Here is a 16,388-nt window from a genome sequence, read left to right on the forward strand (position 1 = left end):
CAATGCGAACTAGATGCCTGAATACCTTGGAGGATCTGGGCCAAGATGTCCAGAAGTTTTATGATATTCAAGAAGTGTTGGATCATGTTAATCTGAAAGAGTCTAAAACATTCTTTCTCCACCCAGTATAGACAGATATTATGTTTCAGCCAAGTCTGTTTACTTAGCTCTTTAAATGGGTAGGTAATTACTGCGGTGGTTCATGTCTACACTACCATCCTTCTGTCGGTGGTGCATGTCCTCACCAGGAGCATTTGCACTGACATCAGAGGGGCAGTGTGGGAGGCTGAGAACCCAGGCTCTCAACTCCGTTTGCAGCTCCCTGCCAGGAGCCCAGTTGACCCCCAGACTCCCCATTCCCTGCTAGCAGCATGGCAGCCACCTGGGCTCTTGCCTCCCCACCAGGAACTCAGCAGCCACCCGGGATCCCTGCAGCTGCCTGGCTCCGAGCGGGGTGCCAGGACCTTGGGGGCAGCCTGGTTCAGAGAGGGGAGCTCTGGGGGCAGCCAGGCTCTCACTGGAGCCCCCCACTCTCCCAGGAATGACAGCCGAGCTGTGAGCAAGAATGACAGTCAACAGCCAATGTAAGTAACCCACAGTGTCTACATGGACACTTCGTCACCCTAACTACACTGACATAAGCCCTACACCTCTCGTGAAGGTGGAGCTATGATGTTGGTGTAGTAGAGTGCAAGGCTGTAGTGTGTACACTGACATAATTAGGTCAACATAAGCTGCCTTATGTCAACCTAACTCAATAGTGTAAAGCAGGCCTTAAACTTTTCTGAGAGCTAGAGGCCATTTCTTTTCCTTCTACTTAAGAGAAGAGTGATGGGGGTATGTGAAATTCACCTCAAACAGAAGGCTGACACAAGCCACTTGTATTACTTAAGCCCTATTTTGGAGGCTTAGGTGGGACTTACGTGGCATATAGGCCCCTCTGCATATTTGCTGTAAGAGTAGTAGAAAAAGTGGTAGTCCACTTGTTGTGGGAGTGACTGCCAACATCCCCTAACCTTAGGTTTTGTCATTTGCTCAGGGTGGCCTACAGAGGCAAAGGACAAGACAAAGGAAAGCATATTTGGATGAGTGGTTAGGGGAAAGAGTGGAATTTGGGGTAGCTGGGCAGATGTCAAAAGCTAGCAGTATTGTCACTATCATGAATTGTATGTAACCTTGTTCTTTTATTTTTAATGGATGTTACTTAATTATATGTTGACCAGCTGCTCTGCCAAGTATCTTTTTTTTTTTTTTGTATACAGTGCTGAAGATTGGAACAATGAAAATAATTTTTAAAATGTGTTGCTACCTCAGTAATTATTACCTCAGCTATTTCCAACATTTGATTGAAAAAATATGTGCTTTAAAAACATTTAAATAGATACTTGTGCAAAAGTAACAGCTCCTCAGTTCAGTTCTGGAGACTTTAACCAAATTCTGTTGTTAGTCTGGTAACTTGCAAGACTGAATGTCTTTTGTATTTCCATGTAATGGAAACAGTGAAGTGGCCATAAGAGACCAGATTTCCAAAGCAGGAACAATGGGTGCACCTGCACAACGTGCATGCACCCCTGTTGCACCAACAAAATCCCACAGCTCTGCAAGCAAAGCAGATAATAGCACACCTAGCTACTAATCTGCACATATAGTTACCTCATTTGAATGCAAAAATATGACTGTACAAATGACCGGGACCTAAACCTGAGCTAACTCTGTCTTAAGAAATCGTCCTTCAATGTGGATAGTCAAACATTTGTATTTTTAAGGAGATTATAAAAGATAATTTAGAATGGCATATAGCTCTTTAAAACTGTCACCAGTGTAATTTTCTTAGCTTAATAAAATTAACCAAAAGGATTTTAAAAAACAAACTTTCAATTTTCAGTTGCTTCCAACAGTTAGAGTGAGCTTCTTCCCATCATGTAGTATTGCTTAAAATTCATCCCTGACATAAATGAGGTTCCCTGCTTTGAAAACGTGTTTTAAGGCACCCAGGGATGAATTCAGCCAGCTGGAGCACAAGTGCGGAGGCACAGAAAGTCTCTTCTTCCCATCCTCCACCCCTACACTCATTCAGGCATGCTCCCTCTATAACGTACAGGATTGTGCTGGGAGGTGCGGATACTTATTGCACCAGCCCACACGACACATTCCTCAGGGGACTTTAGAGGAACCCAGTTCCTCCCCCATCCCACCTGCAGTAAGTCAGCATATATGTTGCTGTCACCAGCAAGTGCTAGCCAGCATACAGGGCATGTATGGTGCTCTTGCTCAAAGGGTACCCCCACAATAAGGTACTCTGGCTCTCCTGCGCTTGCTGGAACACTATGAAAGAAGCTGCACACTCAGTATTTTTGCTCATCCTTGCTGTGGTCAGGATCAATCTCTTATCATAGTCTCATTAATCTAACTGAAAATTTTATTTAAAATTACTGAAATCTTGTAGAAGGATTTGCTGCATTAGTAATCTATCTGTACCACTTTCTGCTAGTATCTCCCTGTGAAATGTTCTGTCAATTATTATGGCTGAATGTTTAAGTGCTGAATGTACTTATGTAACATTTTTCAAACAATATACCAACCCAAAAAAAAGCCACCTTGGGTGTAATAATAAATGATTTAGAAATGCCTTTAAGAGATACCTTATACGTACACTTTGATGTCAGTTGAGACTAACCAACATATATACAATTTGCTATAATTTATGTTTTAAATCAGCACACAGAACTCAGTTTAGGTATGTAGTGTAGCTGCTATGGTGATTAAGTGCTCTGTAAAATAAGTCAAACAAATACATATCTACCATAATAGAGCTTCATTCCTGGCAGTTTCTCAAATTCAGTTCAGTTTCAACTTGTGGTCTCTGTAGTGTTCCATAATTAAAATAGCAAACAGACCTCCGAGAGCATGGAACACGGAGTGGGTGGAGTTGCGTAATGGCCTGATTGTACCTTGTCAATAAACAAAACTAAACAAAAAAACCCAAGGAAATATATTCTGTGGATATTTGATAATTCTCTGTGAAGGTCAGTGACCTAGCAGAATTTTAAAATGGTATAAATCATATTGCTTAAATAGTATGTAACTTTAAATATTCAGTCCTCAAAGAGTTGAGTTAACAAGAAAACACTTTTTTATAGAAACTACAGTGGAAATGTGCATTGCTGATTTCAAACTTGAGAGACCGAATCATTAAAAACAGCTCCAACTTACCCTCTATTTTCCTTGTGATCCTGTCTTTTGCGTTGAGCATGTATTTTTATAAGTTTCAGCTGCTTTAGACTGTGTATTGTACTGGTCTTACTCTTTTGAATGCAGTTTCAGAAGCTTTCACAGCAGTGGTTGACGTTCTATCCAGTGAGTGTACTTTTTGCTGAATAAGATTCCATTTTTTCTTTTCTCTTTCACCACTTAACATCCTTTCACTGTAAAATTCATCCCTTTTCTGAAGTGTAGGATGATGCACTTGTCTGTAGAAGTTCTTCCAGGCAGGATTCAAATTAAAAACAACCCTTTCATTTTCTGAACTCCGTAAGAGAGCAGAGGGAGCACAGAAAGTAGAAGGAAAATTAAAACACTGTCTTCCCCCCACCCCCTCAAAATCTTCTGAATGCTGAAATGAAGTAGTTTGTCTTGGTGTTCAAAGTTTAACTTTAGGAAGACGGAGAAAGTGGAAAGCAAACTGAATGCTGTAGTAGAGATTTCTCTCTTCCCCCACTGGGCCCCATGCCGACTGTTTTTATTGATTTCAATCACTGGAGGCTAGCTAGCTCTCAGAAGAAACACTGTGTAATGTGTTCTTTCCTGGCTTTCATTAAAGAAACTCAATGCAGTGTGGTCACGCTGCCGAGCTTGCCTGGCAACTTGCCTACTCTCTGTGGTACTTCTTTCATTGGAGGAGACCAAGCTCTTGTTTTCTTCTCCAGCAAGAACTTCAAAACATCTTATTCTCTGTTTCTACCTTTCCTAAGTCTGAAGCTGTTCAATATTTGGGGTAATTTTATTTGCACCCTTAAAGAGATAACTTTGTTGAAGATGATGCAAGTGCTGAATACTATGTTGTTTATTCAAATGTTTCCATAACAATCTCAGGCTCCTTTTATTAAAAACCATTCTGTTAATTTATTTCTTTTGGGGGGCGGCTAGCAGAGAATGGAGTAATTTTACAAATCTGAGTACCAAATAAATGGGTAAAAATGTTTTTCTGACCTTGTTCTGTCTTCTGCTGCATTGCCATTTAATCAGAATGAGCTGGTTTAATTAAGCAAACCATGGTAAGGGAATAAGTAAAATAGTACTGCAGATATGTACAGATTCCTGTCAGTGCCATAGTTACAGGCTAAGCAAAGCTGCATTCGCAAGACTGCTTGTTGTTGTTCCTTAGGCCTGTGTTGTGTTCAGAATAATGACACTGCAGTATGACTGATAGAAGTTGAGAAATAAAATACTAATTCATATTTCAGAACGTGATCAGTTTCAGTACAGATCACTTTAAAGGAACATACATTCTAGTGGAATTTAATTGACATAATAGTTTCTGCAAATATTTTTCTCCCATGTGCACTTAAACTCTTCTGTTTAATTTAAATTTACTAAAAAATTTTCTTATTCAGCATTTCTTATTGATAACATTTTGTGTACTCTTCAGAAACATGTATGCAGATATATGAAATAGTTAAAGTTTTTAATTGGCTATGTTTTTATGTCAGTGAAATTGCATGCCTGCTGAATTCAATTTTAGTTGCAAATGATACCTGCCTGTTGTGTATGAGAGATACAGAAGATACTGTATATCGCTATGTGTGTACGCATGCACTTTTTCTCCCTTCACGTATACAGTAGCTGAAGGAATCCTTTCCTGGATCAGAAAGATACAAAAGCTTGTTCTTATTTAAATCTGGCTTTATGCAGCACTTATTTGAGGTTTTTCTGCCTGAATTGCATCTATAGAAACCTTTCCAAATCAAGTTAATGTAATTTCATCCCAGTGTTTCTTTTGCCAAGAGTTGTAAGATTGTACGAACAATTTAGCTTTTATGAAAATTATTTTTAAAGAAACAACAGTTTATTTCTTTGTACAATGTGTCACTTTAAAAATATTTTTTCTTTTGTCCAGATAGTGTTTGTACATTTTTTAAAATATTTATTCGATTCTAAGAATATTATGGGCCTAAAAATCGAATAAAAATCAATTTTCTTTATAAAGTAAATGTCCATCTGTTGAAAGGCGTATATTGGGGGGGGGGCTCCTTTGATTTCAAGTCTGCTCTCTGTATCTTCCTGAAACTTAAAAATGCTATTTATGCTCATACTTTCTCTGTTGATAATGTGGTGACCTATAGAAAATTGTTTAAAGAAGTTTGTAAGATTGTGAGGTTTTTAACGTAGTCTCTGTAGTTATAGTTACAGTGTAATTGTCTGGCAAAACCTCAATTAATAAATCATCTATCAACCTTTTCATTATTAACCTTGCTTTTGAGAGTTGTATAACTTTGGTCTGGTTCTTTGCATCTGTTAAATTATATTTTTAGCTGCTGGAATGTTTTAGCTGGAAAATGGCCACAGATCTGTCAGTGTTTGGTGTTTTGAGTGTGGGGGAAGACACTGAATGTTTTAGCTACTCTGACTTTAAAATTGGGTGGCAAAAGACTTCATTTTAAAATGAAATTAATCATATTTTTGGTCTTTTGTGTGAACAAGCCCCTTTTGGCATCACTGTTTAAAAATAATGGGAATAACTCTGATTAAAACCGAAGACCAAGGCAGTATAATGCTTCTGCTAGGAGCAAAGTGGGAGTCCTTTCTCATCTTCCTCTTTGGGGAAATCTGTTGTATCCTCAGTATATTTATCGCTGTTGTTCATGTTAAGATTTGTTCATGTGAACTTTTGTTGGTGCTTCCTTTAATTCTGTCATATCTCTTCATCCTTGCCCACGGGCTTCTATTCCCTTGTTGTCTTCTGTGTGCTAGCAGAAAAGGGTGCAACTTTTGTGGAGCTGGGTCCACCTGTATCAATGGTGAATTTGGCTTCCTCCCTTTTTCATGCCATTTTGTAGTGCTCTTTCTTGTCTTTAGCATTGTGTGTCTGGTGTGTCTCATTTGTGTTGCTCCTCATCCTCTGTTCCTCCCCATTTCTTTGTAATCACTTCCAGTTCTGTAAGGGTCACTGAACTGAAATCAGTGGGCCACAAGTAGTTCTCCTACATTCCTAATGGCCTAATGTGGCCTCGACACAGTACTCTGCAGCAGTAGAAATCTGTATGTTCTTGGCCATGATGCAGCAGCTAAATGTGCAGCCATTTGGCTCTGTTTGTGCTTGTTTTTGCCAGGGGTTGACAAGGACATCGCATAGAATGGGTTGGCAAGCAGAACAAGTAACAAAGAACACAGACTCAAGACAGTTGTGACCCAGAGCCTAATTTGTAATAACTGGGAAGCCCATATGAATAAAAAATTAGGTTCCCCTGCCACAGTCTTTTCTTCAGAGATCACAAGTTTAATAAACTCCATTTTGTTGCCATCACACAACAGTGACAGTGTAAAGGTGGGAATCCTGAAGCAGGTGAGCAAGGATCATGGGCCTTTAGAATAATGTCCTGAGTATTATCTAAGTGTCAGGTGGCCTGAGATTTAGATCAATGGTCATTCTGGAAAGCAGGTAATGAGAAAAAAATCTAGTTAAAAACAAAACCACTTTCAGTTTGCCATGTAGTCCAGTACAGTCTCTTGTACCTAAAACCATATGTTCAGCTAATCTTAAAATGCACCCTCTCCTTTATACTATGGAAATATGAGAAACAAAACTGTAACCTACTGTACATCTTTCTGCCGGTTATTCTTCAAATATATATTTCTTGTTATGGGGAGACATGACAGAATTAATCATACTTGTAGCTTTATAATAATTGCATTGAGTTTACTGTATTATATTCATCTTACTGGCCAGGTCTTCCAGCCATTAGTTTTTGATGGAAGTGTAACAGGGCTCTGGAGTGATGGGCATATGAACAGACAACCACTTCAACTTCCTTCCACTTTACAGCTGTAAATCTGCGGTTGTTCCTGTTGACACAGTTTTTTATTCAACCCCTAAATAGCCACTATGAGCATATAACTCTTCAAGTCTTCCCATTGTTTCCTTTTCATTTCTGAGTGCAGTTTAAGGTGCTGGTGATAATCGTTGAAGCGCTGAACGATCTGCCATCTAGCTGTTGGATAGATTGTATGGTGGGGTTTTAGCTGAGATCTACTAGGAGGCTCTTGTTGTTGGTTCCTGGTTTTATACACTCTCATAAGCAGCAGGGCTTCCTCAGCTGAGGACTTCTGAAACTGATTCTCCCTGACAGACCACTACAGCCCAAGTCTGACTGGCTTGAGCATAGGATGGAAAGTTATACCAAATAGGAAACATTCATGTATGATTTTAATGTTTTTCTCTCTTTGTTGTTTTTGGTGAGTGGAAGTGGTTTAATGCCAACCCTTGTAGATGGCCTTATGTGATTTGCTGAGTTCCAAGCTGCTGTTACACTGGGTACCGTGGCACAAACAGTGTACCGTGTGAGTTTCCACACACTGCCCAACCAATGTTCCTCAGTGGTGTCCTGAAACAGGGGCAGGCAAACTTTTTGGCCTGAGGGCCGCATTGGGTTTCAAAAATTGTATGGAGGGCCAGTTAGGGGAGGGGGCGTGGATGGTCCCCCCATCAACCCCGGCCCCCAGCTTCTCGCCCCCTGACAGCCCCCCCCCCAGGACTCCTGCCCCATCCAACCCTCCCACCCCCGTTCTCTGACGGCCCCCCTGGGACCACTGCCCCATCCAACCACCCCTTCTCTCTGTCCCCTGACCGCCCCCGGAACCCCTGCCCCATCCACCCCCCCCCTTCTTGACTGCCCCCTGGGACTCCTGCTCCCATTCAACCCCCCTGTTCCCCGTGCTCTGACTGCCCTGACCTCATCCACCCCCCCACCCCCTGACCACCCCCCAGCCACCACCCCCGAACTCCCCAGCCCTCTATCTAACCCGCCCTGCTCCCTGCCCCCTTACCGCGTAGCACAGAGCACCGGTTCAGGCCAGGCTCTGCAGCTGCACTGCTCCAGAAGCTCGCAGCCCCGCCACACCACCTGGAGCATTGCACCAGCGGTACAGTGAGCTGAGGCTGCGGGGGAAGGGGAACAGTGGGGAAGGGCCTGGGGCCTGGCAGGGGGGTCCCACGGGCTGTAGTTTGCCCACCTCTCGCCTAGAAGGACCATCTCTGTGAGGGTGATGGTATTTTACTGTCTCTTTACCCATTCAATCCTTAGCCTGTCTTCTTAGTCAGCCAATAAGGATGCCAATTATAATGTAACTATCTGTCAGCTAGGAACTAAACCAAAACCACTCATTCTCTTATCAAAGCCTATTCAATAGCTGTCTTTGTGTAGGGCCTTTTAGTTGTTACAGACCTGTTTCAAATTATAAGCCATGACTCAGAGATATATTGTTCCATCTTGTATTATCGGTGTGCAGAGCTAGATAGTCCCTTACCATTTTATGGTTTCCTTATATATACGCAATATTTTCATTTTCACCAACAAAGTTTATATTGCTATCATGTTTTGTAGATTGAAGCAGTTTCTGAAAGAGAGTGACTGAATTAGGAGAGAGTACGTATTAGCCAAACTCTCCATGCTGATTTTTATATTGATAGTATTATCCCAGTGCATAATTTTTGAAATCTTTTTTTTACTAAAGTATTGTTATCTGGAAATATTTTATAGTGATATATAGGAATCACTTTGCCCACCATTGAAATGTAGCCACTTCTGGAGTGAAACAAGTGCAACACCATAACAATTTAAGAGAAGAAATGAAGAAATAGAGACAACTGCATGTAATTGCAAATGCAAGGGGTGTTTTAAGTTACAATAGACAGAAAGTAGTTACCCAAATAGGAACTTGGTGAAGACATCAGAGCTAGCATCCCTCCTTACTCTTGCAGAAAGTGACCTGGCTCTTCAATGAGCACAAGTGGTTAGGAATTTTTTGTCTGTCTTATTTAAAATATGGCCCACCTGGTGGCAAAAGCCCCTTAACAGCTTGTCAGGGCATTAGTTGAGGACAAACTCCAACCTGAAGAGTGTCACATCCTTTATCACAAAATCCACTGGGTTTTCTCCAGATGTCTTTTATTCAAGCGCTAACATAGCCTGACTTTGTTTAGACTGAGACCTAAGGAGTTCACAAACCAAGGTGGCATAATAGCTAGGAGCAGGCTTTGCAAATAAGCAAATGTATTGCACACGTTTTAAATTTATCACCTCAACAAACAAATGTATCACATGCTTATATGTGGATTTACATTATTATTATTATTTATTCTATTTTTTTTAAAAAGCACCACAAATTACCATGTCACCTTACAAAGGTGGAAAAAGATAACTTGAAACATTTATAATCTAAATAAAACAAGTGAAATCATGATTTATTTTTGTTGTTGTTCTTTAAATAAAGATGCGACCACACCAAAACTCTGCATCTGAACCACTCCTCAAAGTTTGAGGAACCTGGATTCAAATCCAAGCTTCATGCAGAATTTATGTCTACACTAGAGAGTTTACAGTGACACAGCTGTATCCATGCAGCTGTGCCACTGTAAGATCACTTGTGTAGCCGCTCTATGCCAACGGAAGAGAGCTCGCTGATCAATAAAATTAAACCACCCCCACCGAGCAGCAAGAGACGTAGCACTGTGCACACGACTGCTTATGCCTGTGTAACCTATGTTGCTCAAGGGGATGGAATATTCACACCACTGAGCAACATAAGTTTTGCCGACATAAATGGTAGTGTAGACAATAGTCCAAGTCTCCGTATGTCAGGGAGACTCCCATTTGCAACCAAAAAACTCCCGACTTAATAATATTTTCTCCCATATAAAAACTACATTACCCAGAACGCTTTGTGTCAGCCACACATGCGCATCAGCCCTGCCCCAAGTCACTGAGAGAGACTGATGTGCATGTGTGGGTGATGCCCAAGATTCTTGTATTGTAGGTGACCTCTGCTCTGCTTCTGCTTATGATAATGAGGGAGGAGGGAGAATTGAAATGTGGGGCCTTGGCAATGTCACAGAGCCTGGACAGCATGAGGCAGAGGCAGGTCCAAGGTTGGGGGCAGGTGATTATTTCAGGGAGGGGGTCATGACTCATTCTTCCCTGGGCCTTGGCTGCAGCAAGGAAGGAGTGGATGGGGGTGTTCAGGGACAGATGAACAGCTCCAGCCACTCTGTCTTGTTGAGATCAGTTTGGTCTTTGAAAGCACCAGATTAGGGAGATGTGTCAGAGTAAATTTGGATGGTATGTGTAGCCAGACAGAACAAATGTTTAGCTTTTAGCAGGTGTCTTTGGCAAATCAGGTTGCATACAGGTATTATATTATCTAACATATCCTTCCCTTTGCATGTAAATAATAATAATGATACTTAGCCTTGACACTGTGATTTTCATTTTAAAGCATTTCACAAACATTCATTGAATGACATATTAAGGCTTTGGCACCAAGGAAGTGTAGTCCAGCCAGCGTTTTATAATAATAGGTTATCTGTGCATGCAGTTCTGGTTTTTGTCTTGGATGCTTTGTACTCAACAGGGAGATTGAATGGGGGCATTATTTGCGAGGGAAGGAGATGGCTGTGGGGTATTGGTGGGGCTGGAGGGGGGCAGTGAGCTTAGTGGTGGCAGTGTTGGGGGCAGGCAGTAGGGGTATTGATGAGGCTGAGGGGAGGGATGCTCTTTGAAATTCATTTGAAAATGTTGGTCTGTGATTTTGTGGCTTGCACTCATTCTTAGATACTTAAATCTAATGTACAGTATGCAGCTAGATTGCATACAAATTTCATTAGCAAGGCTGAAACTCCTGGCTTCCACAGTAAATATATTTATAAAAACCGATGAAGCTAGTATGAAAGGGTTAAAGCTCAGTGTAATTAGAAAGATTCTGTGAATTATAAAATTCCTAGCATGTTCATAGTGAATGTGTTGGGAACTTCGAACAGCAGCCTGGGTGGATCATGTTTTAATCAGAATGGATTATAGGTTGTTCTGCCAGAAGGTACCTTGATGTATAAACTCGGACTCTCTTAACACAGGATAAATTCCAGTCTAAAGGGAGAACAGTGCTTTTGTTTCAGATGGCACTGAAGAGCAAAAATTGTTGTGCTTGAAACAAATGTCAGCGATTGGGATTTTGTATTTAGACCTAATTACATGGATACAGCAACTTGTGTTGTTTTACGGGAGCAAGAGGGAGAGAGATAAAAAGCTTTCTGATAATGTGCGGAATGTGTGGGAGAAGGGAAGATGGAGAGATACACATTTACTGTAAGTATGCGGATCCAAGAGGCCTCTTTCTCAGAACTGTTCTAATGATGTGCCACAGTCACTTTATTTGAAAGCTTCATGTCTCAATGAGAAAAGAAAACACGTTCATTACATTATTTTTAAAAGAAGATTAAACATAGTGTGTCCTCTATTGGACAGTTGCTATAATAATCTTTCATAAACATCTTAGGAATGACTCCACACTTTTTCCTGGATTTTGCATGGCTAGATTGTTATTTCAGTAAATACTACAGCAGCTTATCAAGTGAAAACTTCGCTTCCTGGAAAATAATTACCTTCATCCTAGATACTAATTCTTTTCAGTATGAGTTACAAAACCTCTTCAGTACAAATGCAGTGCTTACTCACGTTGCTTGATTTTTCTAAGTGTTTGTGCATGCAACCTCTGCTCAATAAAATGTTTTAGAAAACAAAGCAAATGTCCTTTCTTAGACTTTCCCTCATTTATTCAAATATCTGTTTTCTGTCTCTGTCTTGTTCAGATCAGTTTAGTCTTTGAAAGCACCAGGTTGGGGAGATGAGTCAGAGTAAACTTGGGTGATATGTGAATCCAGACAGAAAAATATTTAGTTCTCAGCAGGTGTCTTTGGCAAATCAGGTTGCATACAGGTATTGTTTTATCTAACATCTCCTTCTCTCTGCATGTAAAAATAACAAGTTATTATTAGTTAGCTTTTACATTGTGATTTTCATTTTAAAGCACTTCACAAACATTCACTGATTGACACATTAAGGGTTTGGCCCTTAATAGGGACGTGTCATTTAACCAGCCTTTTATTGTAATCGGTTATCTTTTTGTGCAATTCTGGTTTCAGTCTCGGGTGCCTTATACTCATAATAGGTGAAAAGGAGGCACAGAGAATGGTTAGTTATATTGTTGGTGGATATGTTCAGTTTGGCTTCCGTGTGCTCCGTATGCTATGGTATATAGATATAATAATGTCCCTTGGAATTATTTTTTTCCCTTTGCAAGTATGGTACTGTAGGTACTTTGAGACTGTAGGTATGCAACTGAAATCCTCCTCATGGGGGATTCATTTTTAACAAATTTGATCTCTTGTTATAAATGCCTTCTCAAAGCTAAAGGGGGTATTATGGAGCCTGTTACAGACTTGGCTGAGTACCCTACCGGATGGTCACCAGACTTAACCATTGAATCCCAAATGTTTTTGAGCCAGCTGGGCCTGGGCAGAGTCCAGGCACAGTATCTAGTTCCGGCCTATCAGGAACATTCTCAGGATGCAGACTCACTGTCTGGCCCCTTTCTTGGGATATGGGACTCTGGAGTCCAACTGCCCTAAGCTCTGGAACCAATACAGAGCCTCCCTTCCCCCAACTTCCTCAGTTGCTTATACACACTCACCCCAGGGTTCTACCCCTGCGGGAACTCTGGTTCATAGTCTAAGTCTTTGGGGTCACCTTTCTAGCAAGGAACACACACTTTGCAAATGGACTTCTTAAATACACACACTTTACTTTTGACAACTCAAGAAAGTTACAGATCTAGGCAGGGGCGGCGGATATAATAGGCCAGGAGAGGCTAAGCCTCCCCTGGCACAGGCACCATGGTGGGCCATGGTGGCCCTGCCTTTTCCCCTCCCTGCTGGGAGTGGGCTTCTACAGGATGTTTTTGCTTATTTATTATGTGCCGTGCAGGTTCCTGAGCGGCTGAGGAGGTGTTATCTGCCACTCAGCTTCCTGGGACCCTTGGACTCCCCAGGGAGATTACTGACGAATCCAGAAAGCTGAGTAGCAGATACCACGTCCTGAGCTGCCTTGTAACTTGCATGGCACATATAAAAGCTCAGCTTTCTCCACCTGGCTGCTCCTCTCCACCTCTTTCTGGTGGTCCCTGCTGCCACTTGCCAGTTCCTCCTCCCCCTACCTCCCGCTTCTGGTTGCCAGTCCCTCCTCCCCACTGGGACCCTCCGCTGCCGCTCAATGGTCCCTCCTCCCCGCCATCCACTGCTTGCCATGGGTGGTGGGAGGAGGGATGCGGCGAGATGGGAGTCTACCAGGGAGAAGAAGAGGTGGGATGCAAGTGGCGGCAGGGGGGCTGAGCAGGGAGGAGGGGGGAAGGAGAGGTGGGTGGCAGGTGATGAGGGGGTCAAACTGGGGGGAGGAGGGAATGGCGAGTGGGGGGGGGGCCAAGCAGCGGGAAGGAGAGGAGGGACACCCGTGATGAGCGGGCAGGCTTGGGGTGAAGCCGGGGGTGGGGCCTGGGGCAGAAGAGACAGGACAAGGAGCTAGACTCCTCGAGGGGATGCTTCACCCGCCGCCCAGGGATCTAGGCAAAACAACAAACAACTGAATGCAATCCCCACCTGTTAGATAGATCTCATCTCTCGTTTGAGGACTGTCCGTGTTCAGACTAGGCAGAAACTCCCCTGTCTCCCCTGTATCAAGTCCGTCTTGCTGTTGGTGGTGGTCAGCCTCTTCTATCCAGAAACCTCCTTGCTTATAAACACAGCCATGAAGTCCCCATGTGAAACCCCATACCCCAGTCATGCTGGGTTCATGTGCACAATACTACTGTTTCATAGGTAGTGGGCTAGTGGATAAAAGTCATTAGCAAGTCTGAAGTCCTGACTAGTCCTTGTTGATGATTCTTCCTGATTTAGAAGCACCCCTGTCCGCCATAGGACCTTGTTAACCATCACAACCAGGGTACACATATATTGTTTAAACTGGCTCGCAACATAAAACATCAAGTATGCTCAGATACAAAATGAAAGCCAGAAAACAAAATGTGTGACATAACTGGGTACAGGCCTACCCGAGTCTGTCACAGGACCATACTTTAGAAACGTGCTTTGTTATTGGTGATTGGGAATAAACTACTGTAGCAAAATATTGAAAAGCTGTCTTGTCTATTAAGAGTTAAGATGTACACTACTTGGATACACCAGACTTTTAATGAACATGCAGTGATACCTAGGTATGAGCCAGAGAGTTTTGAGAGACGTTCAGAATGTTTGAGAGTTTCTTTTGTGTGCATTTTTAAATTCCCAGTGACATGACATTTCTGAAAGTAAGTTTGGTCAAGAATCCTGGCTCTGCCCTTTCTTCCCGCAGCTGAATCGTAAAGGACAGAGTAATGGTTCTCTGTTTCATGCAGCAAATTATTTATGTGTCTAGAGAGCTTCATGTAGGTCACTCCCCGTCCTAAGATCCTGTCTTCGTTGTGGTTTTCCTTGCTTGGGGATTTTGGAGGCTATCACAGAAGCCTTTGTGTACCCTAGCTTAAGAACCCCTAGAATGGAGAATTGACAAAGACATCAGGAAACACTCAACTTCTGTGCAGACTTCCCCAGATGTCCACAATGAGCTTCTCCGCTTCTCCTTTTCCCCATCTTCACTCAGTTATGTGAATCCCTCTATATGTTAGGATTTTGCTGACCCCTAAAGTATCTTATATGCACACTTTCCCTCTTCCGTACTTTGTCACATGCAAACCTTTCTCCACAGGATTTTTTCAACCTGACGATTTCCTCTAAGGAATAGAGGAAAGGAAACTTGTATGTGATCCTTCCTTCGCCAACTCAGAAGAGAAGACCCACTGCGTAAATGTTCCCTATGACATGAACTCTTAGCCACAACAGTATTCCCTGCAGTGTATGAGCACTGAGGTTTCTAGTGTGAATTATTTCATGAGCTCTTCAGTTAAAGATACGCTTGTATTTTGTTTCAGAGAACAAAAAAGGTGGAGGAGGAGGAGGCGGAGGAACTTACCACAGAGGAAAGGAGGACATTGGAAAGAAAACTAAAGAAAGAGCGTAAGAAGGAAGAAAAGAAACTGATGCGGGAAGCTGGAATTGCTGTTAAGAAAGAAGAGCCCAAAAAACCATCAGGAGCTGAGTTGGCACTGGAGTATTTAACTAGGTAAGAACCCTAAAATCTATATAAAGCTCCCTAGGAAAAGTAATCTGTAAACAATATCTTAACCAGGGCTAAGGCAGGCTTCCTGCAGCTCCCAGAAGCAGCCAGCATGTCCGACTCCTAGGCACAGGAGACAGGGTGGCTCCGCACATTGCCCCTGCTGCGAGCACCGTCTCTGCAGCTCCCATTGGCTGGGAACCACAGCCAATGGGAGCTGCGGAGGGGGCACCTGTGGGGGCGGGCAGCGCACAGAGCCTCCTGTGCGTAGGAGCCAGACATGCTGGCCGCTTCTGGGAACCGTGTGGAGCCCGGGCAGGCAGGGAGCCTGCCTTAGTCCAGCTGCGCCACCGACCGGGAGCCACCTGAGGTAAGCACCGCCCAGCCAGAGCCCACACCCCAACCCCCTACCCCAGGTCGGAACCCCCTCCCGCACACTAACTCCCTCCCAGAGCCTGCACCCCAACCCTCTGCCCCAGCCCTGAGCCACCTCCTGCACCCAAACTCCCTCCCAGAGCCTGCACCCCACACCCCAACCCTCTGCCCCAGCCTTGTGCCCTCTTCTGCACCCCAAATCCCTCATCCTCAGTCTCACCCCAGAGCTCTCAACCCCAGCCAGAGCCCTCACCCCAACCCCCAGCCCTGAGCCCCCTCCCGCACCCTGAATCCCTAATTTCTGGTCCCATCCCGGAGCCCGCACCTCTAGCCGGAGCCCTCATCCCCTCCCAACCCCCTGCCCCAGCTCAGAACCCCCTCCTACACCGTGAATCCCTCATTTCTGGCCCTATTCTGGAGCCCACACCTCCAGCGGAGCCCTCACCTCCTCCCGTACCCCTGCCCCAGCCTGGTGAAAGTGAGTGAGGGTGAGGGAGAGCGAGTGACAGAGTGAGGCGTTATAGAGTGAGTGGGGGTGGGACTTCAGAGAAGGGGTGGGGCATGGGCAGCACCTCAGGGAAGGGGGGCAAGGGGCGGAGCAAGGGTGTTCGGTTTTGTGTGATTAGAAAGTTGGCAACCCTAAAGAAAAAGGCAGTCCCCACCCTGAAGATCTTACAGTCTAAGTAGAAATATTCCTAGAATACTGCACTTTCAAAGGATTGTTGCGATCTTGCTAACAAAAGTTGCTAAAGAGATTTC

At 43.5% G+C, this 16,388-nt stretch overlaps 2 protein-coding genes across 8 annotated transcripts in view; one reads left to right on the forward strand and one right to left on the reverse strand.

Moving 5' to 3' along the window:
* Nucleotides 1–3,827, reverse strand: part of GPR146 (G protein-coupled receptor 146) — a 66,444-nt gene extending 62,617 nt beyond the window's left edge. For all 4 annotated transcript variants that reach the window (XM_073362053.2, XM_073362051.2, XM_073362047.2 and 1 more), the window contains exon 1: nt 3,214–3,827. The gene's annotated coding sequence lies outside the window, so the exon portion shown is untranslated. The remainder of the gene's footprint in view (nt 1–3,213) is intronic.
* Nucleotides 1–16,388, forward strand: part of CHLSN (cholesin) — a 241,932-nt gene that overhangs the window by 141,054 nt on the left and 84,490 nt on the right. For all 4 annotated transcript variants that reach the window (XR_013636389.1, XR_013636388.1, XM_073362054.2 and 1 more), the window contains one exon: nt 15,070–15,260. Coding sequence is in view for 2 of the 4 variants with exons in the window: in XM_073362054.2 (XP_073218155.1) it covers nt 15,070–15,260 (191 nt within the window). In the remaining 2 variants the exon portion in view is untranslated. The remainder of the gene's footprint in view (nt 1–15,069; nt 15,261–16,388) is intronic.

The sequence above is a fragment of the Lepidochelys kempii genome, chromosome 10 (assembly GCF_965140285.1).
Source record: "Lepidochelys kempii isolate rLepKem1 chromosome 10, rLepKem1.hap1, whole genome shotgun sequence".
Classification (NCBI taxonomy): domain Eukaryota; kingdom Metazoa; phylum Chordata; order Testudines; family Cheloniidae; genus Lepidochelys; species Lepidochelys kempii.